Genomic DNA, 24,832 nt, shown 5'->3' on the forward strand with positions numbered 1-24,832 from the left:
GTGCAAATGTTTCTGGAAGGTAGACTATGCACGCTACATTTTCTAAAGCTGTCCGCTTAGGAGCCAAAAGAGACTGGCGAGTTCTTAAATTCTTCTAGAAGTTAGCAGTTAGTAAGGCCATAGTAAAAAAAACAAAAACTAAACACACACACACAGACATTCTGCTTAAAGCCTTGGCTATGGTCAACAGACTCCTACTGACGGGAGACTATTTGGAAATGCATTTGGCTGACCAGGCCAGAGAAAAGTACTGGTTCTGGTTCTCGTTAAGGGCCAGTGAAAGGCCTGCTCTCATGCTTATGGTGAAATGGACTTCACCACTTTGTAGTGCAGGGAAGAGATTACTTTCTTCCCCGAGGATTCTTCTTGCATAATTCTTTGGAGAGGGTTAGCGCGCAGCACATGATGGGCTATGCTTAAAACCTCTTCCTCTGATTTGCTTTTTTTTTAATTGGCAGGGAGGAGGAACATTAAAAATGCCGCTCCCTCCTCTGCAGTCCGAAGCAGCACAGTTCGTTCCACCACCTTAAGATGCTGCCACCTCGCTCCACTACAATGTGTAGACTACACTTAAGCTCCAACTGGTACCATCCAGGACACTTTCTGCATGATGTACGAGTAGGAGCTTGCAGACACTTTACTAAATAATGGTTTAAACAGACAAACGGAAAAAAAAGGTTTGGGTTTTATGCAGAAAGCCAAGCGGGTGAATTGAGGCTTCCTGTGCAGGAGCTTGGATTGTACACAAGTTGTGTACACAAACCCGTCTTGGACTGGCAGGTTTGCTGTCTCCTCCTTCGTGCATCTAGTAAGAGAATGACTGTTACAGAAAGGCACTGGCTTGTGGATGGCCACTCAGCTGTCACCCCCCCCCCCCGCCAAAAAAAATACCAGTACGGTACAATGTGTGACAGAGAGAAAGGCCAAAAAAAAAAATCCTAAAAAGTTGGCTCAGAGAGGGACAGAACTACAGAAACATGAACTACAAAAATTAGAAAATGAAGATAAAAAAGGAACAGCAAACTTAAAATTCCAAATTAGTTGTTAATGTGAATGAGAAAAAAATTAAAAAAAACAAACAAAAAGAAAAAAGTGTTAACATTATGAAACTTTGTGCATTGTTATAGACTGAAGCGGAGATTAAAAACAAACTCCAAAAGCATGCAGATCTCTCACTTACCACCATTTTTAAAGGAATGATGCAATTGAAGGGGGGAAAAAAAGAAGTCATAGTAACTGACAGATTAACAATACAACTCAAAAACAGCATGAACTAGTCATTCTCTAATTTACTAGGAGTGTAGCTGGTGGGCGGGCACTGCACTAAAGATGCCAATACACCTTTGTGTTCCATTCTGATGGGAGCAGGTCCAAAGTCACTGGCCCTCTTGATTTCAGATTGCTGCCCCCAGAAGTCCGCAGCAACGTGCTTTTCTTCCTGCAGGACTTCCCACCTTTATAAGTGAACTATAAGCAAAGGATGTATGCGCCTTTTGAAGCGTTACGGCAGATAACAAGCATGGGATTTCCAGGAGTGTGCAGCGTGCAATTTATTGGCAAGGGTGGGCCATGGTCCAATCAACCATCTACTTCTAAGTTTTCTGTTTTGCACAAGTACAAACACTCAAGCGACTCTCCCCAAGTCTGCAAGGCCATCCAGGGAAAACTTGACATGTCCCTTCAGAATGTGCAAAAATCCACCTATTTCTTCAGAAGACTGCAGAGGAAGGCGCAGACACACACCAGAACCTTGCATACACACATCCTTTGGGACCGCAAAAAGCCAAATTGACAACATTTTTTTGCAGTGGCTGGTTCAGGAGACTGTGGGAAGTTTTTTGGTTTCAAAATTTGAGAAGTGAGATAGGAGGACAATAAACTGATGATCAGAACACGACTCCTCTAATTTTGTATCCTACCTTATATACTCTTCTCTGGTATAAATGGCAAAGAGCGAATCAGGGTTGATTCAGACCAGACGGTCTGTTGCAATTCAGTAGGGTGGCCAGACTTGGGCCTCTCTCCCTAAGAAAGCTCATAAATACTGTAGGATGGTCAACGCTGTATGCAGTGAGCACAGGGACTCACTCGCACCATGAGCCGCATTTTACATGCCACCAAGGAGAGATGCGGCAAGGCCCAGATGAGCTGGCCAATCAATCACATGGGGCAGCAAGGTTGCTGTGCTGGACTTTCGTTTGCTCCCCAATAAAACCCGTGGCCAAGTGAAGCCCAAAACAGAGGTAGCAAAAGAAATGTAGCGGGAAAGCGATACTATGTGGCTCTCGAGCATTTTAAGATGAAATTAAGCAACAAACTGATTTGTGGATGCTACGTCAAACAGAGGCAAATGCCTGTGTGTGCAGGGGGAGGGAGGGTGGCACTAAGGACAGCCATGTCAATGAATCTGAGGTGGCACTTTAATTAGCTTAATTCTGTTTTTACTGTTTTAATAATCCAAGTAATATCTTCCAAACAACCCGAAATAGGCTCTCAGAGCTGTGCAATCCATTCAAAAGGTAACAGAAAGACCAGATTCTAAAGGTAAAAATATCTGGTCACAACCAGCCCCGTGGGGTTTCTAGTACCTCCTACCAAACAAAAAACTGATTGAAGTCTGTCAGCTTATACTGCTACGTGCCTTTGTTCGGTCTGTGTGCTGTCATTACTGAACTGTGGTCAACATTCCCTATTTCTTCATTCTGACCTTCAGTTTTTGCAAAGCAGATCTAATTTTCACCAAGGAGATTAAATGTGCATAAATGTGTACGGGACTAACAAGAATGGAAATGGGAGGATTATATGCATTTTTTCTTCACATTACTATTTAGAACTAGAATAAAAAAGCAAGAAAACTTGTACTGGAAAGAAAGTAGGGAAATGGAATGAAGCTGTTGCGTGGCTCGTGCAGAAATGCAGATATGACACTTTTAGCCCACACAAATTAAGAAAAATCATAAAAATGCCGTGGAACCGTAACTCAGCTTAAAAACTAAAATTTACACAGAAAACGATTCTGAAGTAGAAACCGCCCATTTGCATCATTCCACGGAAGAAATGTAGCAAAGGCGTTTTTACTTGCTACTTACCCCCAAACGTGATCACTTTTTTTTAAAAGTGTATTTTTTTAATCAAATTTAATCCACATCATGGCATCTCTTTCATTAAAACAATCTTCTTGACTTATCACAGATCACCAGGACCAAGCGATTGCTCTTGCGCTCTTGAAAAATAACCAGCTTAACCATAAGCCGCCAAAAAAAAAAAAAAAGCTGTATGCCCTCGTCCCAGTAGCACCCAGACAATGTCATTCCATACAGCTGGATGGCCCAAGGTCCCCTCCTCCCCCTCTCCTGGATCAGGCATGCGCAGAAGGAAAAACAGCAGCCCCGAGAAGATGCCCGGGGCCAACAACTTCGGCAAAAGCGCCACATCTGTTCATCTCCAGTCCTAAGGCCTCCAACGGCATCTGAAAGGTACAGTGATCTGAAGTAATGTCGGAAGGAGAGGACCACGGTGTGACTTCCGCCACTTGGACACACTGACCTTTCCAGGGTGCGCGTGCCCTTGGGGAATACACATAGAGATGAGCACCACTTCCCTTTCGGGAGAAGCAAAAGCCTGCAGCCTTTTTACATGCAGGTTAAGCAGCACGGACGTGGAGGCTGCTTGGCGTCGTTTCACCTCTCAGCCTCCCCCCACTCCAGGCACCATCGTCACTACAGCCGGAAGAAGTTACAGGAACGAGCAAGAATGAACTTGCCACTGGGGAAAGTTTTTTTGGAAATCAGTATGATGTTCCTTTACTACAAGAAAAAAAAAAGCACACAGAAACCCAAATTCTTCATTCATGACAAAGAATGCCAGTTTTCACAACATATAAACGTACTGGGCTGCGGGTGGTGGCTTAGAAATAACTATGTGACTTCTCCTAATCAGTCTATGGTTTAAGTGGAACAACAGCTAACAGAATATAATTCCTTCATAAAGGAAATCTGCATGAGAAGGGTTCACACCACACCTGGGAAATGAACTCACCAGATGGTATAAAGCATACTGCCACATTCAAATCTCAAAAAGAACCTGCTTTACAAGTATTCCCTCATTGTCTCCTTTTTTAAAAACCGCTGCTGCAGCTAATATATGTTGCTTGTGGACTGTCGCTCCTATGAAATAGCAGGCAAGAGGCTCAGGGAGAGCTGGTAGGGGCTCCAGACAACAGAAAACGAGTGTTGTTCAGCCAGCCAAGCCCCTCTTCTCTTGCTTGCAGATAAATAAATATTGGCCATTTGGCACAGAGCGGCCAGTTTGCTTTGTAAAGGAGATAGTCTCATAAAGTTAGGTCTCTTTCCCCCTAAAGTGCTCCAGGGGAGATCTCCAACAGAGTGAAAGTCTAACTGAGAGACAGACTGGAAAACAAAACCTTAGGAAGGTAGCAAAGTTCAGTCAAGGAACAATTAAACACACGGGAAAGTGGTGAATAAAATTATCAGCCTATGTCTGCAGGACCTCAGCAATACAGTATTACAATGGCGCCATTTGATCAAACTACATCCAGGCTGACAAGGCTACTAAACTAACAATCTTGTTAGTTAGGGGGAGAGTCCGACTTTCCCCACCACCAATTTTATGAGATGACTTGGCCCTAAACAAAATAAAGGGGGAGGGTAACTGAAACAGGTGCGAAGAGACTCGCACCACCGTCTGTCTCAACGGACGGTATCTGCCGGGGTCGTATCGGAGCTGGCCCTCGCAGGCCGAAACCCTCAAACCCATTAGAATGGCAGACTTTTACTTAGCGGTTAATTGCCCTAAGGAAGTTAAATTAGATTAACGTTTTCTTCTGAAATTAGTTTCAGTGGGACTAAGCCCAGGGAGGTTAATTGTTCAGGCCCAGCAGAGCCGACACATTCAACTAACTGCTGTACCTCTCCGTGGTTCACTATTCAGGAGCACAATACGAGCTGTCCTTTACCCAGGAGGTACGTGCCCATATAGACACTGTGTACAGCACTTGTCTGGTCTGATGGCATTTCCCAACCGGCGAATTTAGTGTAAAGAAAGCGCTCTTCCCTTTCATCCCTATGTATGTGGGTCGACAGGCGCTTGTGATCTTGAATTGACTTCTATAGTAACACCCTGCTGTCCTCTACCAAAAGTGGTTTACAATTGTTAACAGAAGTCCAAAAGTGGCTTACAACACTGTTCACCCCTGCTCCATTTTATCCTTGCAGCAGCTGTCCCATGAGATGGGCACGGCAGGGGAAAGAAGGGCCTGGCCCAAGGACACCTCTTGAGCCTCCACGGCAGAATAAGGGTATCAGCTGGGGTCTCAGGGCTTAGTCCAGTACCATACTGGGTAGGTTTCCCCACACCACAGGCTGAAGACACAGTGAAGAGTCAAGCTTATCTAACATAGGTCTCCCCTCAAAGTTGACTTGGAGACTCCAGCTGGTGCAGAACGCTGCAGCTGACTTACTCTCGGGAGCTAGATGGGGCATGTATGTCACTCCCATTCTGCAGTCACTCCATTGGCTGCCCATCTGTCTCTGGGCTCAATTCAAGGTCATGACTATTACATCCAAAGCCCTTCACAGCCGCAGCCCTTCTTATCTGTATAATGGCTTCTCCCTCTATGTTCTGCCACAGCAGCTTCACTCATTTGGACAGGGCCTTCTGCAGATACCACCCTACAGTTGGGCGAAATCAACAGCTGCCCACACATGTTTTCTCTCTGGCAGCCCCCACCTTATGGAATGGCCTGCCTGAGGTCAGGAACCCCCCCCCCTCTCTCCTGGCTTTCTGCAAACTGTGCAAATTGAATTATTCAAGGAGGCTTTCTACCTAGATTATAGGGCTGTGTCATCAGAAATAGGTCAGAGAGATGCCTTGGTATGGGCAGGGACTATAGACTATGCTATCTGCTGATGTAGATATGTTCCTATAAGGGAGTCTCCAGGTGGCTAAACATGCCCTGCTGCCTAAGCTTTGTTTCAGAAAGACTTCATCTCTGTGCTTGGCTTTATGCTTGGCTGTCTTAACTGTTGATTATATTGTATTTCAATTGCACTGCGTAATCCACCTTGGGTCTTGGTGAGCAAGGTGGACTAGAAATAAATATATAAAATAAAGGCAAAGCCGGAGCAAACAGCAACAAACTCCCAACAGAGGCGCAACAGGAAATCCTTTGAAGGGTGAGATTGCAACTGGAGTTTGTTCAATACATGCAGCCTTGCTGTTTCTCAGCATTTAGCAAGACCTCAAAGGAAGTGCTGCCCCCCTCCCCCCCCCCCACGGCTATGAGACGTTGCTGCCTTGCACCAGAACTCGCTGCCCAGACCTGGCCAATAGCACAGGGCAACCAACCTTCCTTACCTGCTTTCCTGGGTTCTTCCAAACCCCATGAAAACTGAGAACGCCACAGAATCCCTGCGCACTCCCCACTCCTGGCACATGCATCTTTTCAAATGTGCATTGAAAAGGAACCCAAGCCCACAGCCCCATTTGCAAATGCCTGTGACCTGATTCGACAGGGACCATGCACCACTCTCTCATGCCAGACTGCAAGCTGCAGCCAGCCAACCAACCAACCAGGCTGTGGACCTGCTTGGGCCTTCCTTAAAGGCAGGTAGAAGGGCTTGACATTCATCAAGCCCTTCGCTGAAGGAAAAGCTGTCTGCAGAGGAAGAGGAAACAGGAAGACTGTCTTTTCCGACTACTAGCCCACGGATGAGCGGAAAGGACTTGCGAGAGAAACACATTCCTCCAAAGTTAGTATGCAAACACACAAGCGAAACTACTTGGGAGCCATCCTGCAGTGTTAGCTTTACACAGGTGCGCACGCACGCTCATGCCTAGAAATACTGCCATTAGCCACACTTTGAAAGAGCTGAGCAAAACTAACCCCCCCCCCCGCCCCCTGCCAACACACATGATTTCTGGGCCTGGTACTTGTACTCCTCTGGGACTGGTTTTCTCCCACCCCACAGCATGCACTCTGTTTCAATAACCATTTCCATAGTACAATCTTCTGAGCTCAACAGACTGGCTACGAGCACTTGGGGATGGGGTGGGGTGGTGGGGGAAGGAAAAGAGAAGAAGAAAAACGTTGCTAGTTGGATATGATACAAAATCACTCAACCACTTTCCTCCAAACTTACCCAAGCAGCTCCCTGCTTGAGGCATCAGATACGTTCATCTCAAGAGGTGATTTATTTTGCCAAGTTTGCTTTGTGAAAACAGGACGGCAACAGCTGCAGTCAGAACTGTGTTCTTGGCCCCGCCGTGTGAACTAACGGGGCCACTGCAGCATGGTGCTTGATACACAGAGCTCCCCCCCCCCCATCAATTAAAAGTATACTGAAGGACTGGGACACTGCTGACACTGAGGTTTTTTCAAAACACAAGACTGGCTAACTGGCTTATTATACAGAGAACTGGCCATGGTCGGGTGAGCGTCTGAAACTGTCTCTTTCGGTTTAAAACAAAGATGACGCTTCTAGTGTGAGTTTCTGGGTGGTTGTTTAGATTTAGAAAAAAAGGACAATTGATTTATAAAGGATCTTGAAGAACTGCTCCATTTTTAAAAAACACAGTCCAGTATGTCCAGTAGTTTTCCAGTTTCACAGAGTTGGGAGCACTTTAGATAACCATCCTTTCAAAGAAAATTCAGCTTCTTGTGTTACTTACTTCCCCAACAGCCTCTGGTGTTACTTACTTCCCCAACAACGTTTTCCTTTAGGACTGTTCCTTAAGCACCATAATTCAAGGACCAGGCCCTCTTTCCTTAGAGAGGACCGGGGGGGGGGGGATTCAGCTAAGGGCATCTCTGAAGACAAAACAGGGTTTTGTGTGTGCTCCATTTTGCTGTTGGAGAAGGAAAGCCTTCTCAAGCCTTTGATCTGCAACCCCCATTTTATGGAGCTGAAGCTGATTCTTTTTTAAGGTAGGAGAGAAGATTTATCATGCAACTTTAACAACAGTGGGGATATTTGAGCTACTGGTTTAACAGAACCGAGCTTTCTGAGAAGTAGCCGCCCTGAAACTGGGTGGTGATTTGGCGGGGGGAAAGAGAGACTGATTTCCCCCAGGGTTTACACGGCGTTCAAGAGCACACTCTTACCGTCAGGGACTTCATCCGGCCGCTTCCTCTTCTCGTAAACCACAATTATGACGACGAGGATAATGATCTCTGCCAGAATCCCCAGGAAAGGCCACAGAGGAGCCAAGTGACTGCGGACACGCAGGATGGTGGTTGCGGCTGTGGTGCCAACCTGATTGGTTGCATTGCATTCGTACTCCCCAGGATCCTCGTCGATAAGGAGGTTTTCAATGCGCAGTTCGGTGTGGTTCTCTTTACTGGTAATGAAGAAGCGGCCAGAATCGTTTCTGAGGTCCTAGGAAACACAGATCAAAAAAGAAGCGAAGGCTAACAAGGTCATTTTTAGCAAGCGCTCAGGAGAAGTTGCTTGTTTAAATACATGTTTGTTTTTTTAAAAAATAAGCCTGATGTTCGCTACTTTGCAGGACACGCCTTAGTAGGAACACACAATGCACAACTTGAACTTGGTATTGTTGGGAAAACCTCGGAGAGCTGCTGCCAGTCTGAATGGACAATACTGAGCTAGGCAGACAATGCTGTCCAGGGTCCATCTAAGTGAGGATTTACCTCCCACGGGAAAACTTCAACCCACAGCTGTCGTTCAGGCGAGTGATATTGTCCCTTATACTCACCACAGAGACACCATCAACTTTCTTACGCCACACCCACTCTGGGTACGGGAAGCCCACAGCCTTGCAGTACATTGTTGCTTCCTGACCCTCATTCTTGTTCTCACTTCGCTTGTGCCCAGTGATGTCAGGAATAGCTAAAGCGAAAACAAACAAACAAAATGGAGTGTTCCGAAATTAGTTAGCACCCCCAGTTAGAACAAAGCAGAAAATGCAATGCAAACCCAGACAAAATGCAATGACAGCAAGATAATATAAACTATACATAGTGGTTATAATCCTGTTCCCTTTATAAAAGCACCTTCGTTAGTCATTTCATTATAATACAGCCTTATTACCTTTATAAAAATGCTGCTCTGAACAATTCTGTTTTATGTAGTTGGCAGAATAATGGAAGCGTGGGAGCTTTCCTGACCTCCTCAGGCAGGCCATTCCTATGTCTCAAGCACTGCCTTTTTTGTGGTCGAAGGCAGGGCGGCTTTTTGTGGCGGTACTCACTGGTACTGAGTACAAACATCTTTTTCCAGGGCTCTCCCAAGCCCTACAGAGTGAATTGATGGAAATTGGCACAACCTTATAAATGAATATTGGCCCTTCACCCTCTTGCAAGTCCCACACTAGCAGTCTGGCTCCCAGCTAAGCAGTGCCGCTGTAACTCATTTGACTGTTCCAAGTCTTGCTGCAGTGTAATTCTTCGGGAGATTACCTGAGATCAATGAACTGCCCGAGATGAACCTTAGCGTAGCAGATGGCTTAGTGCACTTCGGTGCCCACCTCTAAAACCCACTCACTTTCTAGGCAGCTAATTATGTCACACGTGGACTGCTATGCGACTGCCGGGGCCTGACCTGTTAATCCAGTCCAAGCCCAATACCCAGGTTCCTAGCAAAGAGACTATGGGTGTGGGAAGTTATTTTGAGGGCCCGCTCGTTCTTGCCTTGAGTACAAAGAGAGCACAAAGTCACCCAAGGAGTATTCACCATGCCAGAAAACCCATGCTTGTGGCAAACACACAAATAACCGGTTTGAGGGCTCATAAAGGAAAAGAGGAGGAAGGAGGGTAACCCAAAGCACTGTTTGGTATCCTCTAAGGATCACATAAGCGTATACATAATCATACTTAGGATTAGCAGTCAAAATATGGAAGCTGTGAATCATTCTTGGTCAACTTGCTATCTTCCTTTTCCGTTTCTGATTTGTCCACCTTTATTTGTGCTACAAGTAGGATTTCTTTCCAAAGCCAAAGAACGGGTCCATACAAAACAAAACAAATAAAAACACAAAGGCCTAGACCTTGCCACACAATTCCTACCTGCAAATATATATCCCAAAGGTCCTCAAAAACTGCCACAGTATTTTAATCACTGATCTCTCTGAATGAACTGGCTGAATGAACCAGTTAGCCTTGAATGGCGCATCGTTTTCAGCCAGTCTGAGAACCAACCCACTGAAGCTGTTTGCAGTTGGATGAAGCTTTGGCTCGAGATACGATTTTTTAAATGTTAAGAAGGTTCAGTTTAAATAATGCTGTCACTAACCCAACCAAGATGTGGAGGGAGACAAGTCGGAGAAATGTTTTAAATAGTGAATTGTGTTGGCCACTGGGTGGAACAAAAAGATGAATAAAGATCACAGTGAAAGATACATAAAGAAAACATATCCATTTAAAAATAGTATCAACAGCGTCTTATTATTAGAATTGGAAAATCAAGAGTAAAACAAATGATCAAAGAACGACAATCAAACGGTAGCCCAAGGTCTCTCGTGATTCATCAACCTGATCTTAGCAGCTGCTGGGCAAAGTTTACAATCCCCTTTGTTCGGCTCTGCATCTCTGGCTCCTATAAAAAGCTCAACACAAGAGAAGTCCCCTTCTCTAGTACTGGGGATATTGCATTCTAACATCCACATAACAGAACAGCCTGGCGAGCAGACAGTCACTTCCACACATGCATAAGCAACTTGTAAGAAGAGTGGTACTCAATGGCTCAGGAGCCACATATGGAACTTCACTGTGTCACCTGTGGCTCTTTTGACCACCATTCCCCAATGTGTCACCCACCCTACGTTCCAGGACAGTGGGCAATTTCTTTAGAAATTGAAATAATTCCATCATTACTATGGGCCCAAGATAAGACAGCTTTATTTTAAAAACGTTAACACAACTTGCCCATGATGATTATATCAAAGTTGTGTAGATGTCAGAGCTCCTACACATGAGGTTGTGTATCGTTGAATAAAGTGGCACAATAGGGCATATTGCTGTTGAATGCTACCCCATGAAACAAAACTCCCAGATGTGCTCTAGTAATTAAAAGATTATGTAACAGTTACATATTATTCCGTCATATACATTTTGGAGGGGTTGACATACAGCGGTCATATGGCTGTTTTGGTTGATGGGCTCTCAGTGAGTGGCAGAGCAAATACCAGTGATCAACTGATTTTCAGTAGCTGGTCACCAATTTCTGGGCACTGTCTGAAATTTTGACGCTGTGAGTACAACCATCTATTTAAGAGGGACAAATCAGAGGCTGCAACCCAAATCATGCCATTAATTCTGCAGCATGCTGGAATCGAAACTGAATAATTTAGGAAATGGTATCAGCTGGGAGGAGAGGGAAACGTTCTTTGAACAAGATTCCTGCTAGACACAAACGTATCACTGGACACAGCTCAAGTGGCTCTTTGGATCTCTGGGAATTAGAACTCTTCAAGGCATGAGGGAATCTCTGCATCCATTTGCTTAGCCAGCTGCTATACCCAGGTGGATTCTGCTAATCTATTAAGGTTTTGGCAGCAAAAGAGTCTTTCATTAGCAATTCCACCCCCCACCCCCCAAAAAAGAATGAGCTAAATCATCTAGTATCTCTAAAAGGATATTTCACGGGGGCGATCCTACCCAACATAAAGAATGCCCGGTTGTATTTCAGTTTTAATTACAGATTTGGCAGCCTTTTTTGCTAGCAATTTCCCCCACAGGACAGACCGAGCCACAGAGTATCCATAAAAGGATAGTCTGCCCTTTGCAGTATAATGGATCCCTACAGGGGGACATCACGGCCCCAGGGGCCATAATTGAGATACCAGAAACAAATTAATTTGAATACTTAGCTAGCTTGTATGCCGGCTGCATATTAAATATACTTATGCCTCAATTTGCAGATTGCACAAACAGGACTCCATTTTAAGAAAAAGGTTGTTTTCTTTAGTGATGCACACATTGGCTGTAGATGAAAGCTCTGAGGTGAGTGACAGAACCACTCTGAACTGACCGTGCAATGATTTTTGCAAGAGTGGTGATGATGATACAACACAACACAATCAAACAAAAAGTGGGAAACCCCAATGACTTTATATGCCAATGAGCGCAATCACAGCTCTAATCAGCACATAATGAGAACAACAACATCAGCAACAGAGGAAGTTGAGGTTTATATTGATAAAAGGGCCGTGAACAAATTGAGTGGGGGGGGGGAGAAGTCTAGCAGTGAAGAAAGAACAGAGTTATTGAGGGGGAACCCAAAGTTATAGATATGGATAAGGAGGAAACAGGATCAAATGTTTCTGGGGCTGCCTGCCTTTTCGAGCTCACCAAGCCCGTACTTTTCTGGAGCAGCCTACAGCTTAATTCTTTGTGCAGTTCAGCCTCAACTGAAACCAAATCGGTATGCGTGTTAATTCATTTCCACCCATTTGCCCCCTCACCACCTCTTCTCCCCTCTGCCCACTGGCTCTCCGTCAAAAAATGAGTGTGTAACCCACTCCAGCAAGGGCCCATGTTTCTAACCTTTCTTGCTCACTTTGCTCCCTAAAAACACTACATGCACTGACGGCGCTAGATAAATCAACCTATTAGGTTTAACAAACAGGAGAATGATATATTAAATAGAAGGGCCAAGATCCAGTGAGCTGAACATACTGGAAATTTAGGGGGAGGGGGGATTGCCACTGAAGTAGGGTTTTTCTTACTATGCGGGTATTCTTTTCCCATTGCTCTGAGCACAATACCAGTTTGGCCCCTTGCTTGCCAGTGTTGCAAACGGATAAGTTCCTTTGATCTCTGGCTAGCTAAAAATCTTTCCCTAACATTGCTTGCTATTTTAATGTTTTATTTCCTTATCTAGTCCATGTTCTACTCCGTTACTTTCTTTTTAGTGCCTTTCCACTCTGATGTAATGGTTAAAAGTGTCTGACTAGGATCTGGGAAACCCAGGTTTGACTCCCCACTCTGCTGTGGAAGCATGCTGGGTGACTGTGGGCCATTGTCATTCTCAGCCTAATCTACCTCGCAGGGTTGTTGTAAGGATAAAAGCGAGGAGAGGAAGAGGATGTAAGCCACTCTGAGTCCTCATTGGGAAGAAAGGCAGAGTATAAATGAAGTAAAATAAAATAAATAAATAAAATCCACCTTTTTTAGAGAATTATTTTGTTGTCCAGGTTATTTGCAAGTCCTTGCTTGCTTACAAGCCTTATTATTGCTTGGGACTAGTTGATGCAGTTAGATTACCACTGAATAAATGTAACTGATGCTTGTGAATCCTCCCAAATGGAAGTATCTGTAGCCTTCATGTTGAGTCTGGTCTTGACAGTCAACTTGGTGTCTCTACCTGGAGAAAAAGGCTCAATCAAGTGGTGGCAGATATTCCTGATTAAGCATCAAGGTGAAATTTAGCCCGTTTTCTCAAGTGCGGTTACTTCAGGGCAAGATCCTAGCTGAGAAAACTCAAGAGCAGCAGCCATTGATATTCAGCAAATGGTGCTACAAACAAGTTAGTTCCGCATTTCATGGAAGAGAGAGTGGAAAGGAGACAAGGTAACAGTTCCAAAAGTTGACAACGTGGGGATTAGGGAGAGTGACTAAATGACTAATCATTAGGAAACGAGAAACAGTGTTCATTAGCTTAAGCTGTGGCCTCACAGTTCAAGCTCCCCAATCTCTCAACAGGGAACTTTTCACTGCCACGTGTTAGCAGAGCTTTAGCAAGAAGCTATAGTAAATCTACATTATTAATTCTAGCCCAGTTGTGCCCAACAGTTTTGAGGGGCGGGGGAAGGAAAAGGGTAAATTTGCTAGGATGGCTGCATGGTGACCGAGCGTCCTGTTAGATCTGGATGTTTGCAAAGATTAGCCCAAGCAATGTGGAAAAACCCTGGGTGCTCTCCACTGCGTTACGGCCCTGTCCAAAGGTGTTCACATCAACAGCACCTCACAGACAGCCCCGCAGCAGCATCCCCAAACTTCAGGGTAGAACTACCTTATATGCCCAGGTGAGCAGCAAGCCCTAAAGCTACGAAATGAGAAGCAGCGGACAAGGAAAGAACTACACAACGCCTTCCCGCGACTTCTCCACTCTAAATAATTTCATCCATAAAAACATTTATCCCCATAGGAAAAAGCATTGTTAAGTTCTGCACTACACGCACAACATAAAGTTAGGCCTTTGCAAGCCGATTGATTTTAAGCTACAGGGCTGCTTGCGGTTGCTCACTTCCTACTTACTGTAGCAGGAAGCCTGAGGCCAGCTGCTAAATCTACAAAGCGGTCAAGCCAACAAGCCAAGATTCTTCCCTAATACGATCTAGCTTAAGGATTTCTTACATGTGCCTGGTTCAAAGCCACGGAGATGAAAGAGAAGTTCAGTAAGCGGAGAAGAAGCCGTTTCTGTTCACACAGGATTTAGCTTTCTCTTAAGCTTTCCAGCCAACAATCCAAATGCAGCCAATTCATTCGTAGGCTGAATTCAAAGTGCTGGGCCTTATCTTTAAAACTGGAAGCAATCTGGGTCCAGTTATCTAGGACCACCTTCTTCTATATCAACCTGCCCAGCAGCTTCACTCTTCATCCAAGGCATTTATCTGTGTTCCCTCATCTGAAGATGTGATATACACAGAAGATGCTTTCTCTATTGCGAAACCTTGCTTACGGGGCACCTCCTTCCTTCTAACCTAAGCACGATGCCCAAATCCAACAAATCTTCACTGCCAACCTGAGAACTGTATTTAATAGCTTCACTTAAGATTCACATCTTAGTTGTCTGGCACTGCTTATGGCGTTACCGTTTTAGCTCTGCTATTCCCTTTGCATTATTGCTATTTTGTCGATGGGTTCATTGCTGTGGTCAATTAACACCCTGGTTCTCAAAGTGTGAGGTAGGGTTTTTTCCCCTAAAGAACAAAAGGATCACTCTCCTCCTATTGTGGATGCAGGGACAAGCGCTCTCGGTTTGATTGTGCTTAAAAGCCAACGACCCATCACAGTATTCTTCATGGCTATCTGGGACCTGAAAATAAATCCTAGTACAGTTGTGGCTGAAGAGGGGCAGGTCCTACCCTCTACTCAGGGTGGTTTACAGTAGCAGGAGCAATGGGTTGGCTCCTTGGTCTGCTACCTCCTGCCCTGGCCTCCACTCTGGTAGGATTATGTGAGATTTCTCTCCTGGTCACAGAACTCTGATGTCACATGCTTGCAGCACTGTACATCCTAGACCTGGAAGGGCTGAAGACCGCTGGGCTAGAGAAACACAGAATATGCTGCTGTCCTTCATTGAAGAGAGTCTTTCATGCTCTTCCGAGTTGTCCCAGATCCCTGTTCAAGGCTTGGGAACTGGATTGCAGTTTGAGACACGTGGTGTTTTCTCCTAGTAGGAGATGTGGAGAGACTGTTCCTATGGGTGGCAAGAGGTTTCACTTTGAGGGAACTGGGCTGAGATGACCGTTTAAACGGGGTACAACACTGCAGCATGGGAACGCCGCTCTACCAAGGCTATTTTAAGGGACTTGTGTTGTTAGCAGTTCAGATGCAAACAATTAAGCAGTGGAAATTCCCCGATAAACATATTTTTATTTATTTATTTTCGATTTTTATTCCACCCTCCCCACATTTCCAGCAGGCTCAGGGCAGATATGAGGAAGACTGCACATACAGTGGGGGACAGCTGTGACTTAAGAGATAAAGAATCCGGGGAGTGAAATAAATGAACCATTTTTAGCTTTTAAAAAAGGAAAAGAAAAAGACAAGTACCTTTCACTTCTATAGTTGCATTTGCTACAGGGGAGCTAGCGAACGTGAACACACACACATATTCTCCTGAATCCTCTGCTCTAGGCTTTGGGATTCTGAAAAGAAATGAAATATATTAAAATAGACAGCAGGCAATGGGTTATAACCAGGAACGGACAAAACATCAAGTGAGTTTGCAACACATCCATCATCTTTGGCTCATTCTTTTAATGAGGGGGGGGGGAGAGAGTGAGAGAGAAACACACACAACTTTTTTTTTAAAAAAAACTACATGGCTTCCTTCTTCCTATTCTCCACATGGCCCAATGTATAATTTTCTACAAAACAGTGCTTAATATGAACACTGCTGAGAACTTTCAATGCCACGTAGGGGACCCTCAACACACAAATGAACTGGAAGCTTTATCAGTCCCCTTTCAACCTGAAAGTGCTGAAAGTGGTTATTCTTCCTCTTTTGCTCAGTGTTAACCAACCATATCTGCTAAATTATTATGATTTATTTACAAAAAAAATCTCAAGCACACCAAAACGGCCCTAAGACTTGTGAAGCTGGACTGTACCTGAAAGTCATACTTCAATGGTCTGATTAGACACAGCAGGATTCATCTCTTTCCTAAAACCCAGGGAAAAGATGGGCCAAGTTATTCATTTCCCAAAGAAGGAACTTCACAGAGGCAGAGGGACAATGAGATGGCCTTGCGCTAGGCCAAGCGAAGTGAATCTCTTCCAGAGGTGAATTTTCAAGCAGTCTCCCTTCTACGGATGAGAGAAGATGCTTCCGAAAAGTACAGCAAGTTAAGGGTTTGACAGGCACCTTGAATTACACCCAGAACTGCAGCTATACAGAAATCCTGTCACCAGGCAGCCAGCACCTTTTTTCCTAGCAACAAGTTCCAAAATGGTTGTTGTGGGTTTTCCGGGCTGTATTGCCGTGGTCTTGGCATTGTAGTTCCTGACATTTCGCCAGCAGCTGTGGCTGGCATCTTCAGAGGTGTAGCACCAAAAGATGTTTAGATGTTCCAAAATGTTTAAAAAGGAAGAGGAGCGTATTTATCTCTTGAATTCTGAGGCAGAATGAGGACTGGATCCTACTCAGAAACTCTAGCCAGAACATGACGCCATAATGGCTCTCCGCAAATCTTTCAGTGGTCTAGAAGACATCAGTAGAAATAGGCAACACTGAGGGGTCCAGAAGAACTAGCAAGGCTACCCTTCTCCAGCCATGTCCAGTGCTGCTGGTCTCTGCACCATCCATCACACCTTTGCTGCAGCAACAGGCAAGCCATGCAGGCTCCGTGCCACTCATCCCCCTCTTACAGCAGACTTACCTCTGCCCGAGGAGGACAGCAGGAGGGTCCCAGCAGCGTCGGCCTTGAGAAACCAGGCCCTACCTGCCTGTAGCAGCCTTGGGCAGCAGGCATGGCCCAGGAACAGCCTGGGTGGCAGGAAGCCTCCAACAGCTTAAGCCTGGAGGAAACAGGCCCCAGGGCAGAGGACAAGCAAGGGATGGGGGTATGGGTGAGCCTGGCCAAGGAGTCAGCAGGCAAACCAGCCCTGGAGGAGCTAGAAGAGGAGGAGCCAAGAGGGATAAAATGTTGACACAGCCTTTTCAGCCGATAGCCTGATGAGAGGGCCATTCGGGGAGGCCTGGGCAGGATTGGAAGGAGGGCTGGGGGTGGGACAATGAAACTCCGGTATAAGTAAGTTCTTGTGAGTGCTGAGATTGGTAGCTGAAAGACAGCTCTGGACAGGCTATCTTCCTGAGTCAGGAGAAGGAACAAGGCAGCTCAACCCCCTTTCCTGGCTGGACTGAGGACACCCATTGCAGGCAAACCAGCAGGACAGCAGAGGGCTGGGTGGGGGTGCTAGCAAGCAAGAAGCCCCATAGCTATCTCAACAGAATACTTAAAAAGCGCCCACAAATTTTGTTTTAAAACCTGGTCTAAAACTGGTCCAAAACCAACCCACAAAATCAGCTTCTTCCAGGACAGCCCAGAGTAGAACAGCCCTCACCTACTGTATCACCTTGCAGAAGAATGGAAGGTTGAGGACAAGGCAATTTCCACCAATTCCCCCTTTCCGCTGCAGACACCCCCACCCCGCGCTGTTCCTCAGGTCGTCCCTATGACTCTGGAGATCAACAGGTTTTTACGGGGTGGTTTGCCATTGCTTTCCCCAGTTAGTTACACTTTACCCCCAGGAAACTGGGTACTCATTTTACCGACCTCAGAAGGATGGAAGGCTGAGTCAACCTTGAGCTGGCTAGCTGAACCCGGCTTCCGCCAGGATTGAACTCAGGACGTGAGCAGAGCTTGGGCTGCAGTACCGCAGCTTACCACTCTGTGCCACGGGGGCTCTTGCAGCGGGTGTTACTAGACAAGATTTTAAAACGTCACTGCTTTAAAGACTCACTTGTACTCTGTAGAAGTTTCGGTGTTCTTTCTGGAGCCCGAAATTTCCTCACCATTTTTCACCCAGTAGCTGTAACTGAGCGAGCTGGGAAGGGAAGTGAGGTTGCACTGCAGAAGGATGGCGGAAGGATTTTGAGTCGGAATGATCACATCATCGCTGGCATTGATCCCGGGCTCTGGAAGAGAAGGGCACATTAAAAAGAAGAGGACTATCAGTCTTCATACACATGAAAAAATCATTCTACACAATCACAGCTACACATCAGAGGAATCGGGAAAGGGAAGAGAAGACACATGGAAGACTGTTTCAGTCATTTAGGAGAGACATTGAAAAAGTCATGCAGTAAGTAGCTAGCTGGTATAAAAAGGAAACACGGACCAATCACCCCTATAAAAAAGAAGGGGGGGGGGAGAGAGAAATAGAATCAAATTCCATCATCATGTCATCTTAATCAGAAATTAGCTTTTGCATTTTATTAGACCCAACAACGGAAGAGGCACAGTTAGTGAACATACAACCAATTTCAGTTTCTTTCTTGCCATTACCCTCAGTGTTGGGATATTTTGTGCCTACGGTAGATAAGTGTTCAAACTCAATCCAACTCTCAATGATAATCAGCTAGTCTATTCTATGAAATGTTATCTTCTCTCTTACGCACATCATTGATTCAACGGTGCAGTGACAAAGCCCGCAAAATATGTAAGGGCTATGCTATCTCTACTAAAATGCTTTATGGATTTTTTTCAGGTGGAGTACCTAACACAACTTGCTCACAAAATAAATCACGTCATTTAGACTCTGATTCGTAACTTGTGAAAGAGGGCTCCCAAAAGGAGTCAATGCCCTCACTTGAGTCTTAGTATCATGGCAGACTATGGTAAGAATGGTTAAAAAAAAGTTGGGACTTTCAAATTCATTAAAATTAAAAATGCTTCCAATCTGTCACACAAGTCATAATTTTTAAAATACCTTTTTTAAGTTCCCCCTAAATTAAGGACAGGCATTCTACTTGCTTGCAGTTCCAAGTTGTGCTTTTGGGTCTTTAGGGATAATGCTGAGCTGGTGACAGCCATTGAACCATCTATTCTTTCAATTACTGAAGGAAAGAAAAGGGGAAGGGGCGTATGTCTACGGCAAAGTGTACGACTTAATACCAAAAACATGAGGGGAAAAAAATTCCAGAGGAAAAAAAAGAAAAAGCCCCTACCTAACAAGCAAACCTACCCAAGAATTTCAGTAGAGTTAAGCTTCAGAGGCTTGTGGGTCAGTCACTTGAGATTTCCTGTGAGAATCTAGATGTGGCAATTAAATAACAGGCGGATTTCTCAGCCTCTGAAGACTGAAATGGAAGCTTATCACTCTCTTTAGAGATATCAGTCAACGTGTAAGCCTAGTAGCAAGGCCTCCAGAGCTAGCTGGTAGAATCTCCCCAGCAATGTCATAAGGTAGCACTACTTGTAGACTGCAGAGCAAGCCCCAAGGGGTAAAAGATGCCAGGGCATTTTGTTGTACGGTGTAGGAACCTGATCAAGATGGGTAGCTGTGCTAGTCTGTCTGCAGCAATAGAAAAGCAGTAGAGAAGAGCAAGAGACCAGTAGCACCTATAAAATTAACAAAATTTGTGGTAGGGTTATGAACTTTGGTGAGTCACAGCTCACTTCTTCAGATACAGCTAGAATGAGCTGCATTCTAGCTGTATCTGAAGAAGTGAGCTGTGACTCACGAAAGCTCATACACCTTACCACAAATTTTATTAGTCTTATAGGTGCTACTGGACTCTTGCTCTTTTCTACTCATATAGGAACCTGGAAGGTTATGCAAAATGAGGCTCAGTTTCCCCAATAGTTGTTGCACCTATTCTCAATCTGTTTTCAGTTCAAATTTAAAATGAACATGTAGGAAATATGTTTATCCTAAAGGGCTCTAATAAAACTCGCTGACAGTGCCTTGAGGGGGAACCCCCCCCCCCAATTTCATTATAGGTTGGAGGCATATTGTAAAGACTTAAAGGCCCATGTCCAAATAAAGCATTAAACGGGAAGGGAAAAAAGAGAAATATCATGGTGCTTGTTTAGATGTCGTGCATTCGACAAACGATTCTGGTAATCTCTACTGTTGAACAGTGAGAAATGTAACTGCTTTCATGTCCATTAGCTCTCTGGCATTGCCTTCTGACTCCTTTTTAGGGCTTTCTTCCCTCTTCCAACTCTCTCCCTTAAAAAGAGACCCCAAAAATAGCACAGATGTTGCATGTGCATCCATGCGTATACGTTTCTGTATTTGATACCCTGCTTTGCCGTTAGGTTGGCTCCCAAAGGCAATGATATACAATGGCTACTGCCGACTGGGCACCCCCATCTGTTGGGGAGACAAGGACAATTGCGGGATTCTTCCGCACATCTCTTCCTGACCTGGCTGCCATTGTTACTGCACGCATCAAATGTTTTATATCCCCTAGAACACACCGAAGTCCCTCTCAGCACCCCCATCCTGCAAAAAATTTGCACGTGTGAAGGCCACGGAACGAAGCCTAAAAAAGGAACAACAACAAAATTTACAATATTTTAATCACGAAGGAGATCTGCCATTAACTACTTCTTCCCCTGATACAACATGCATCAAGTGAAGGTGAATTAAGAACGTCAACAATCAGTGTGAGAATTTTTGCGCAAGCTGTGGTGTCACTCAAGTTAATCATAATTTTCTTCAGTGTGGGAAACCAAAACATATTCTGTGTTGTACTTGTTGCTGAAGTTTAAGTTTGGAAGACAGAAAACAGTGGCAGGACATGCCTCGTTTGCCTATGAGTGAACCAGACACTGCCATCTGAAGCGCAGGAGAGGGCACCTTCCCATACCTGACACACCCTCTACCTTCACCTTTTCTGTAAATGGGCGTGCCAGCTTTGTCCCTCTGAACTATGCTAAACTGTCCCTCTGAAACAAGCTCAGGTCAAAGGAAACAAGTTCTTAAGGACTTTGGAAGGATCCCCCCTAGACTGAATTTTAAGAAGTTCTGCTGTAAAAAAAGCACTCAACGCCTCAGTTTACTCAGCACTAAGCCATTTAACTTAATGCAAAAGCTTGTCAGACTAGGAAACCGGACTATTTTGTAATTAATAAACTCTGAAATAGGGGCAAGTGCTTCGTTACATGGCACTCTGTCTTGCTACTTAGGGTAGATGACTTTTTTTATTCTGAGTGCCTTCAGAAACTACAATATTCTGTTTTTTCTATTTTGGACACATACGGCTGACAAAGAAGGGCAGTAGTCTAGCAGAGGCCTAAGTCAGGAAGTTCCCAGAACCTATTTAGTCTTAGGTCTAAGAGAGCGAATATGTTTTTCGAAATAGATAACTCTGATAGAAGGATCTGTGTTTCCTACAGCAGCCTGAACATCAGGAATAATGTCCCATTTAATGAAAGACAGGAAAAACACATCAGCAACTAGATTTCCCCCCTTGGCTTCAACCTTGATGTGCCGGTACTTTTGTGCTGTGTGCTTGCAAATTCAACTTCCCCACAAGCTGCAGCTAATCAAAATCTCTTATACAGTGTACAGAGGCAGTAAATAAAAGAAAGAAAAAGGTTAAAATGAAAAAGTATCCTACATAAAAGGCACTTGGTAAACCCACTACATGCAAGACAAAGCACCTTTGGACTACTTTTCCAAGGGGGACAGAACCAGGTTGCCCTAACCGGAGAAAGCATAAACGTGAATTATTTCCCTGGCTAGCTGTAAGCAGGAAAAGTATAAGAACTGACAGAGGATGATGGGAAGGAGAGTATTCCCAAAGCCTCGGGGAGGCAGCAAATGCACTACTCAGGGGGCAGTCCATACTTGAATTGTACCCCGATGCAGTCTCGTTCCTTGGATTCTGAAGACTCTGCTTACTATGAAAAGCTACTTATGCCGATTAACTTCGGCACTAGAATGGAGGCAAAGTGTCCAGTGATGGAAACCAAGAACATGTCCCATCAGGTTGCACTTTTAAAATCTGCGTCATCAGGTTTACTCCTTGTTGCATTTCCACAAGCACACTCAGTTCTGGGTTCTGCAGGCAGACTCTCTGACCTAACACACCATCTTTTCTCACGCCACTTCCCAGTTGCGGGGGGTATATATTACAAGAATAGTTTTCCAAGCTTTCAGCAGTATACAGTGCTGGGATCCTTCGGCGTGTTCTGTATAAGGATTATATGAAAAGTCCAAATATATAACGCATGTATGTCATCCACCCCCTTTCCCGGACAACCAACTGCAACTACATTCAGCCTGTGCTTGCCTGGTTTAGGTGAGCCGTAAAGAACACTGGTTTCCAAAACTGTGTTTGGCAGAGACCCAGCCAACCAGAAATCTCATAAGGAGATTAGCAATAGTCAGACTATGTGGTTGTTTCTTGCAAGACTGGTATAACCTTTAAGACTCAGAATCGGAGAATAAGGACCAATGGCTTGGCTAAGAGGAAGCAGCTAGCTATCAAAGGAGTATCATGCATTTGATGCTCATTTTTACAGCCCCCACCCACCTAATGAGATGCACTGTATGACTCACCTTTTGGCCCAGGTCCTCTTCTTACCATTCCATGCCATCCATGAGCCTACTGGAAGTTGTTTCTAGCATCACAGTATCTGCCTGCCTCTTCCTTTCTCCCATCTCCTTCCTAGGCTCCTTAATCCAGGAAGCAGCAACTTGTCTTTTCTCTTGTTGTTTACAGAACTCTGTGAGGAGCCACGTACGAAGTAGCTTGGACTACTCCTTCCCCCAGATACTCAACCCCTCGGCCCACGCATAACAAATCAAATGAGCTCCCAGAGACGGGAGGTCAGGTCCACACTTAGCCTCCAGGTGGCAGCATGGCATCCTGATGGCAGCATGGCATCCTGAAAGCATGTGTTAGGAATGGTTGTTGTGGGTTTTCCGGGCTGTATTGCCGTGGTCTTGGCATTGTAGTTCCTGACGTTTCGCCAGCAGCTGTGGCTGGCATCTTCAGAGGTGTAGCACCAAAAGACAGAGATCTCTCAGAAGACCTCTGAAGATGCCAGCCACAGCTGCTGGCGAAACGTCAGGAACTACAATGCCAAGACCACGGCAATACAGCCCGGAAAACCCACAACAACCATCGTTCTCCGGCCGTGAAAGCCTTCGACAATACATCATGTGTTAGGAAGTCACGTTAACATCACAGCTGTGACATTGACACTGGACAGGAAGAGAAAGGGCCAGAGTCATGACCTCATTGTACTCTGTGCTGCAATGCCGAAGGATCAACTGGCAGGGATGGAGGTGGAGAGAGAAGAGAAGGCAAGGGAGACCTTTCACTGGGAGGGAATTCCAAAGGTTCCCTGTGCTAAAAAGGAATCTTCTCCACTACTGGGTGATGCTGGCTCACCATTCTGCTGCTTTTTTCAGTGAGCTATACAGAGAGGCAGGGGGGCATGGTACCCTCGGGGCATGTATATTACTAGCAGGCCCTGCTCAAAAGCAGCAGAAATTGGTGGCTCTATAGGGCCTCATGATCTCAATCAATGATGCATCAGAAAAGGAGACAGGGAGGGGGTGGCTGCCAAGCCATGAGGGGAGTGCCTGGGCAAGAGTAGGGATGTCCCTGTCACACACTCATCTAAAGAGTTTCATACTTCTGTCATGACATTCTCTCACAGATGCACGCTGAGGCAGCACAGCATATGCTTCATACCCACATCCCCAACAACTGCATTTTCATACACAACCACTCCAGACAGTCAATTCTGCTCCCACCCTGATGCTGTGTCATTCTTTCCGTGGAGGCTCCTGTCCAGACAAATTGCAGTGTTGAAAAGTCATCTACATCTGTTTTTTTTTTTTAAATGCAAGAAGGTTCTTTGCAGGACTATGTTCTTCCAGGCTTGCTCCATTTTTTTTTACTTTACAGTAAGACATCTGGACCCTGTACTTTCCTAGGACAGTTGACATTCGTGTTTGCAAACCCGTCGTGTTAAAGATGGTGACTAAAAAAGCAAAAGCTCAGAAGATCAGGAAAAAGAAATCAGATATTAGCAAACTTGGTAAAGAGCAGAATGGGATCAGTAGAGGTTAAAAGCAAAAAAAAAAGTTTTCTATTAGACACCTGCAGGCACTGAGATTCAGCAGATTACGCTCCATCCTGGCTTTGCTCTCATTACATTTTGTAGTTTAAAAAAAAGAATGATTATTTCTGAAGAGCCGATCCAGGGTCATTTTGCTAGGCCTTGGTTGCTACAGGAACAAGTTTCATTCTTGGGCCCAATGAGCAGTCTTTTTTTCAACAATGGCTTGGTGAATATACTTATGCCTGGAACCATGTCTCTGGTGCATACACACAGTTCTACACATTCAGGTTCAGGCCTAGGCTTATAGGCTATATTGTGGAGATAATACTAACACTGATTTTGTTCACCGCTCCGAGTGGGGCATTAATCTGTCTAGAAGAGCAGTATATAAGCTCAGTTATCATCTTGGCCTGCTTTCCTCAGCGCTAGGCTACCTTCTATAAGGATACACAACAGACCTGGGGAGGGAGACACTTCTTTGAAAACCATCAGCAAATATTGTCAACTTACAACAATTTCTAGGAAAGCCAAGTGGCAGTCCTCAGATCCAGTCCCATTGGCATGTGAAAGCTACATGGGCAAGAATCAACTTTTT

The 24,832-nt window shown here is 45.0% G+C and overlaps 1 protein-coding gene across 2 annotated transcripts in view; it reads right to left on the minus strand.

Moving 5' to 3' along the window:
• The window catches only part of NPTN (neuroplastin), a 47,608-nt gene that overhangs the window by 7,885 nt on the left and 14,891 nt on the right, over positions 1–24,832 (minus strand). For both annotated transcript variants that reach the window (XM_055002507.1, XM_055002506.1), the window contains 4 exons: positions 18,167–18,341; positions 15,755–15,849; positions 8,734–8,867; positions 8,123–8,396 (listed from right to left, as the gene is read on the minus strand). In XM_055002507.1, the coding sequence (XP_054858482.1) occupies positions 8,123–8,396; positions 8,734–8,867; positions 15,755–15,849; positions 18,167–18,341 (678 nt within the window). The remainder of the gene's footprint in view (positions 1–8,122; positions 8,397–8,733; positions 8,868–15,754; positions 15,850–18,166; positions 18,342–24,832) is intronic.

This window comes from Eublepharis macularius, chromosome 18 (genome assembly GCF_028583425.1).
Source record: "Eublepharis macularius isolate TG4126 chromosome 18, MPM_Emac_v1.0, whole genome shotgun sequence".
NCBI classification, from domain to species: domain Eukaryota; kingdom Metazoa; phylum Chordata; class Lepidosauria; order Squamata; family Eublepharidae; genus Eublepharis; species Eublepharis macularius.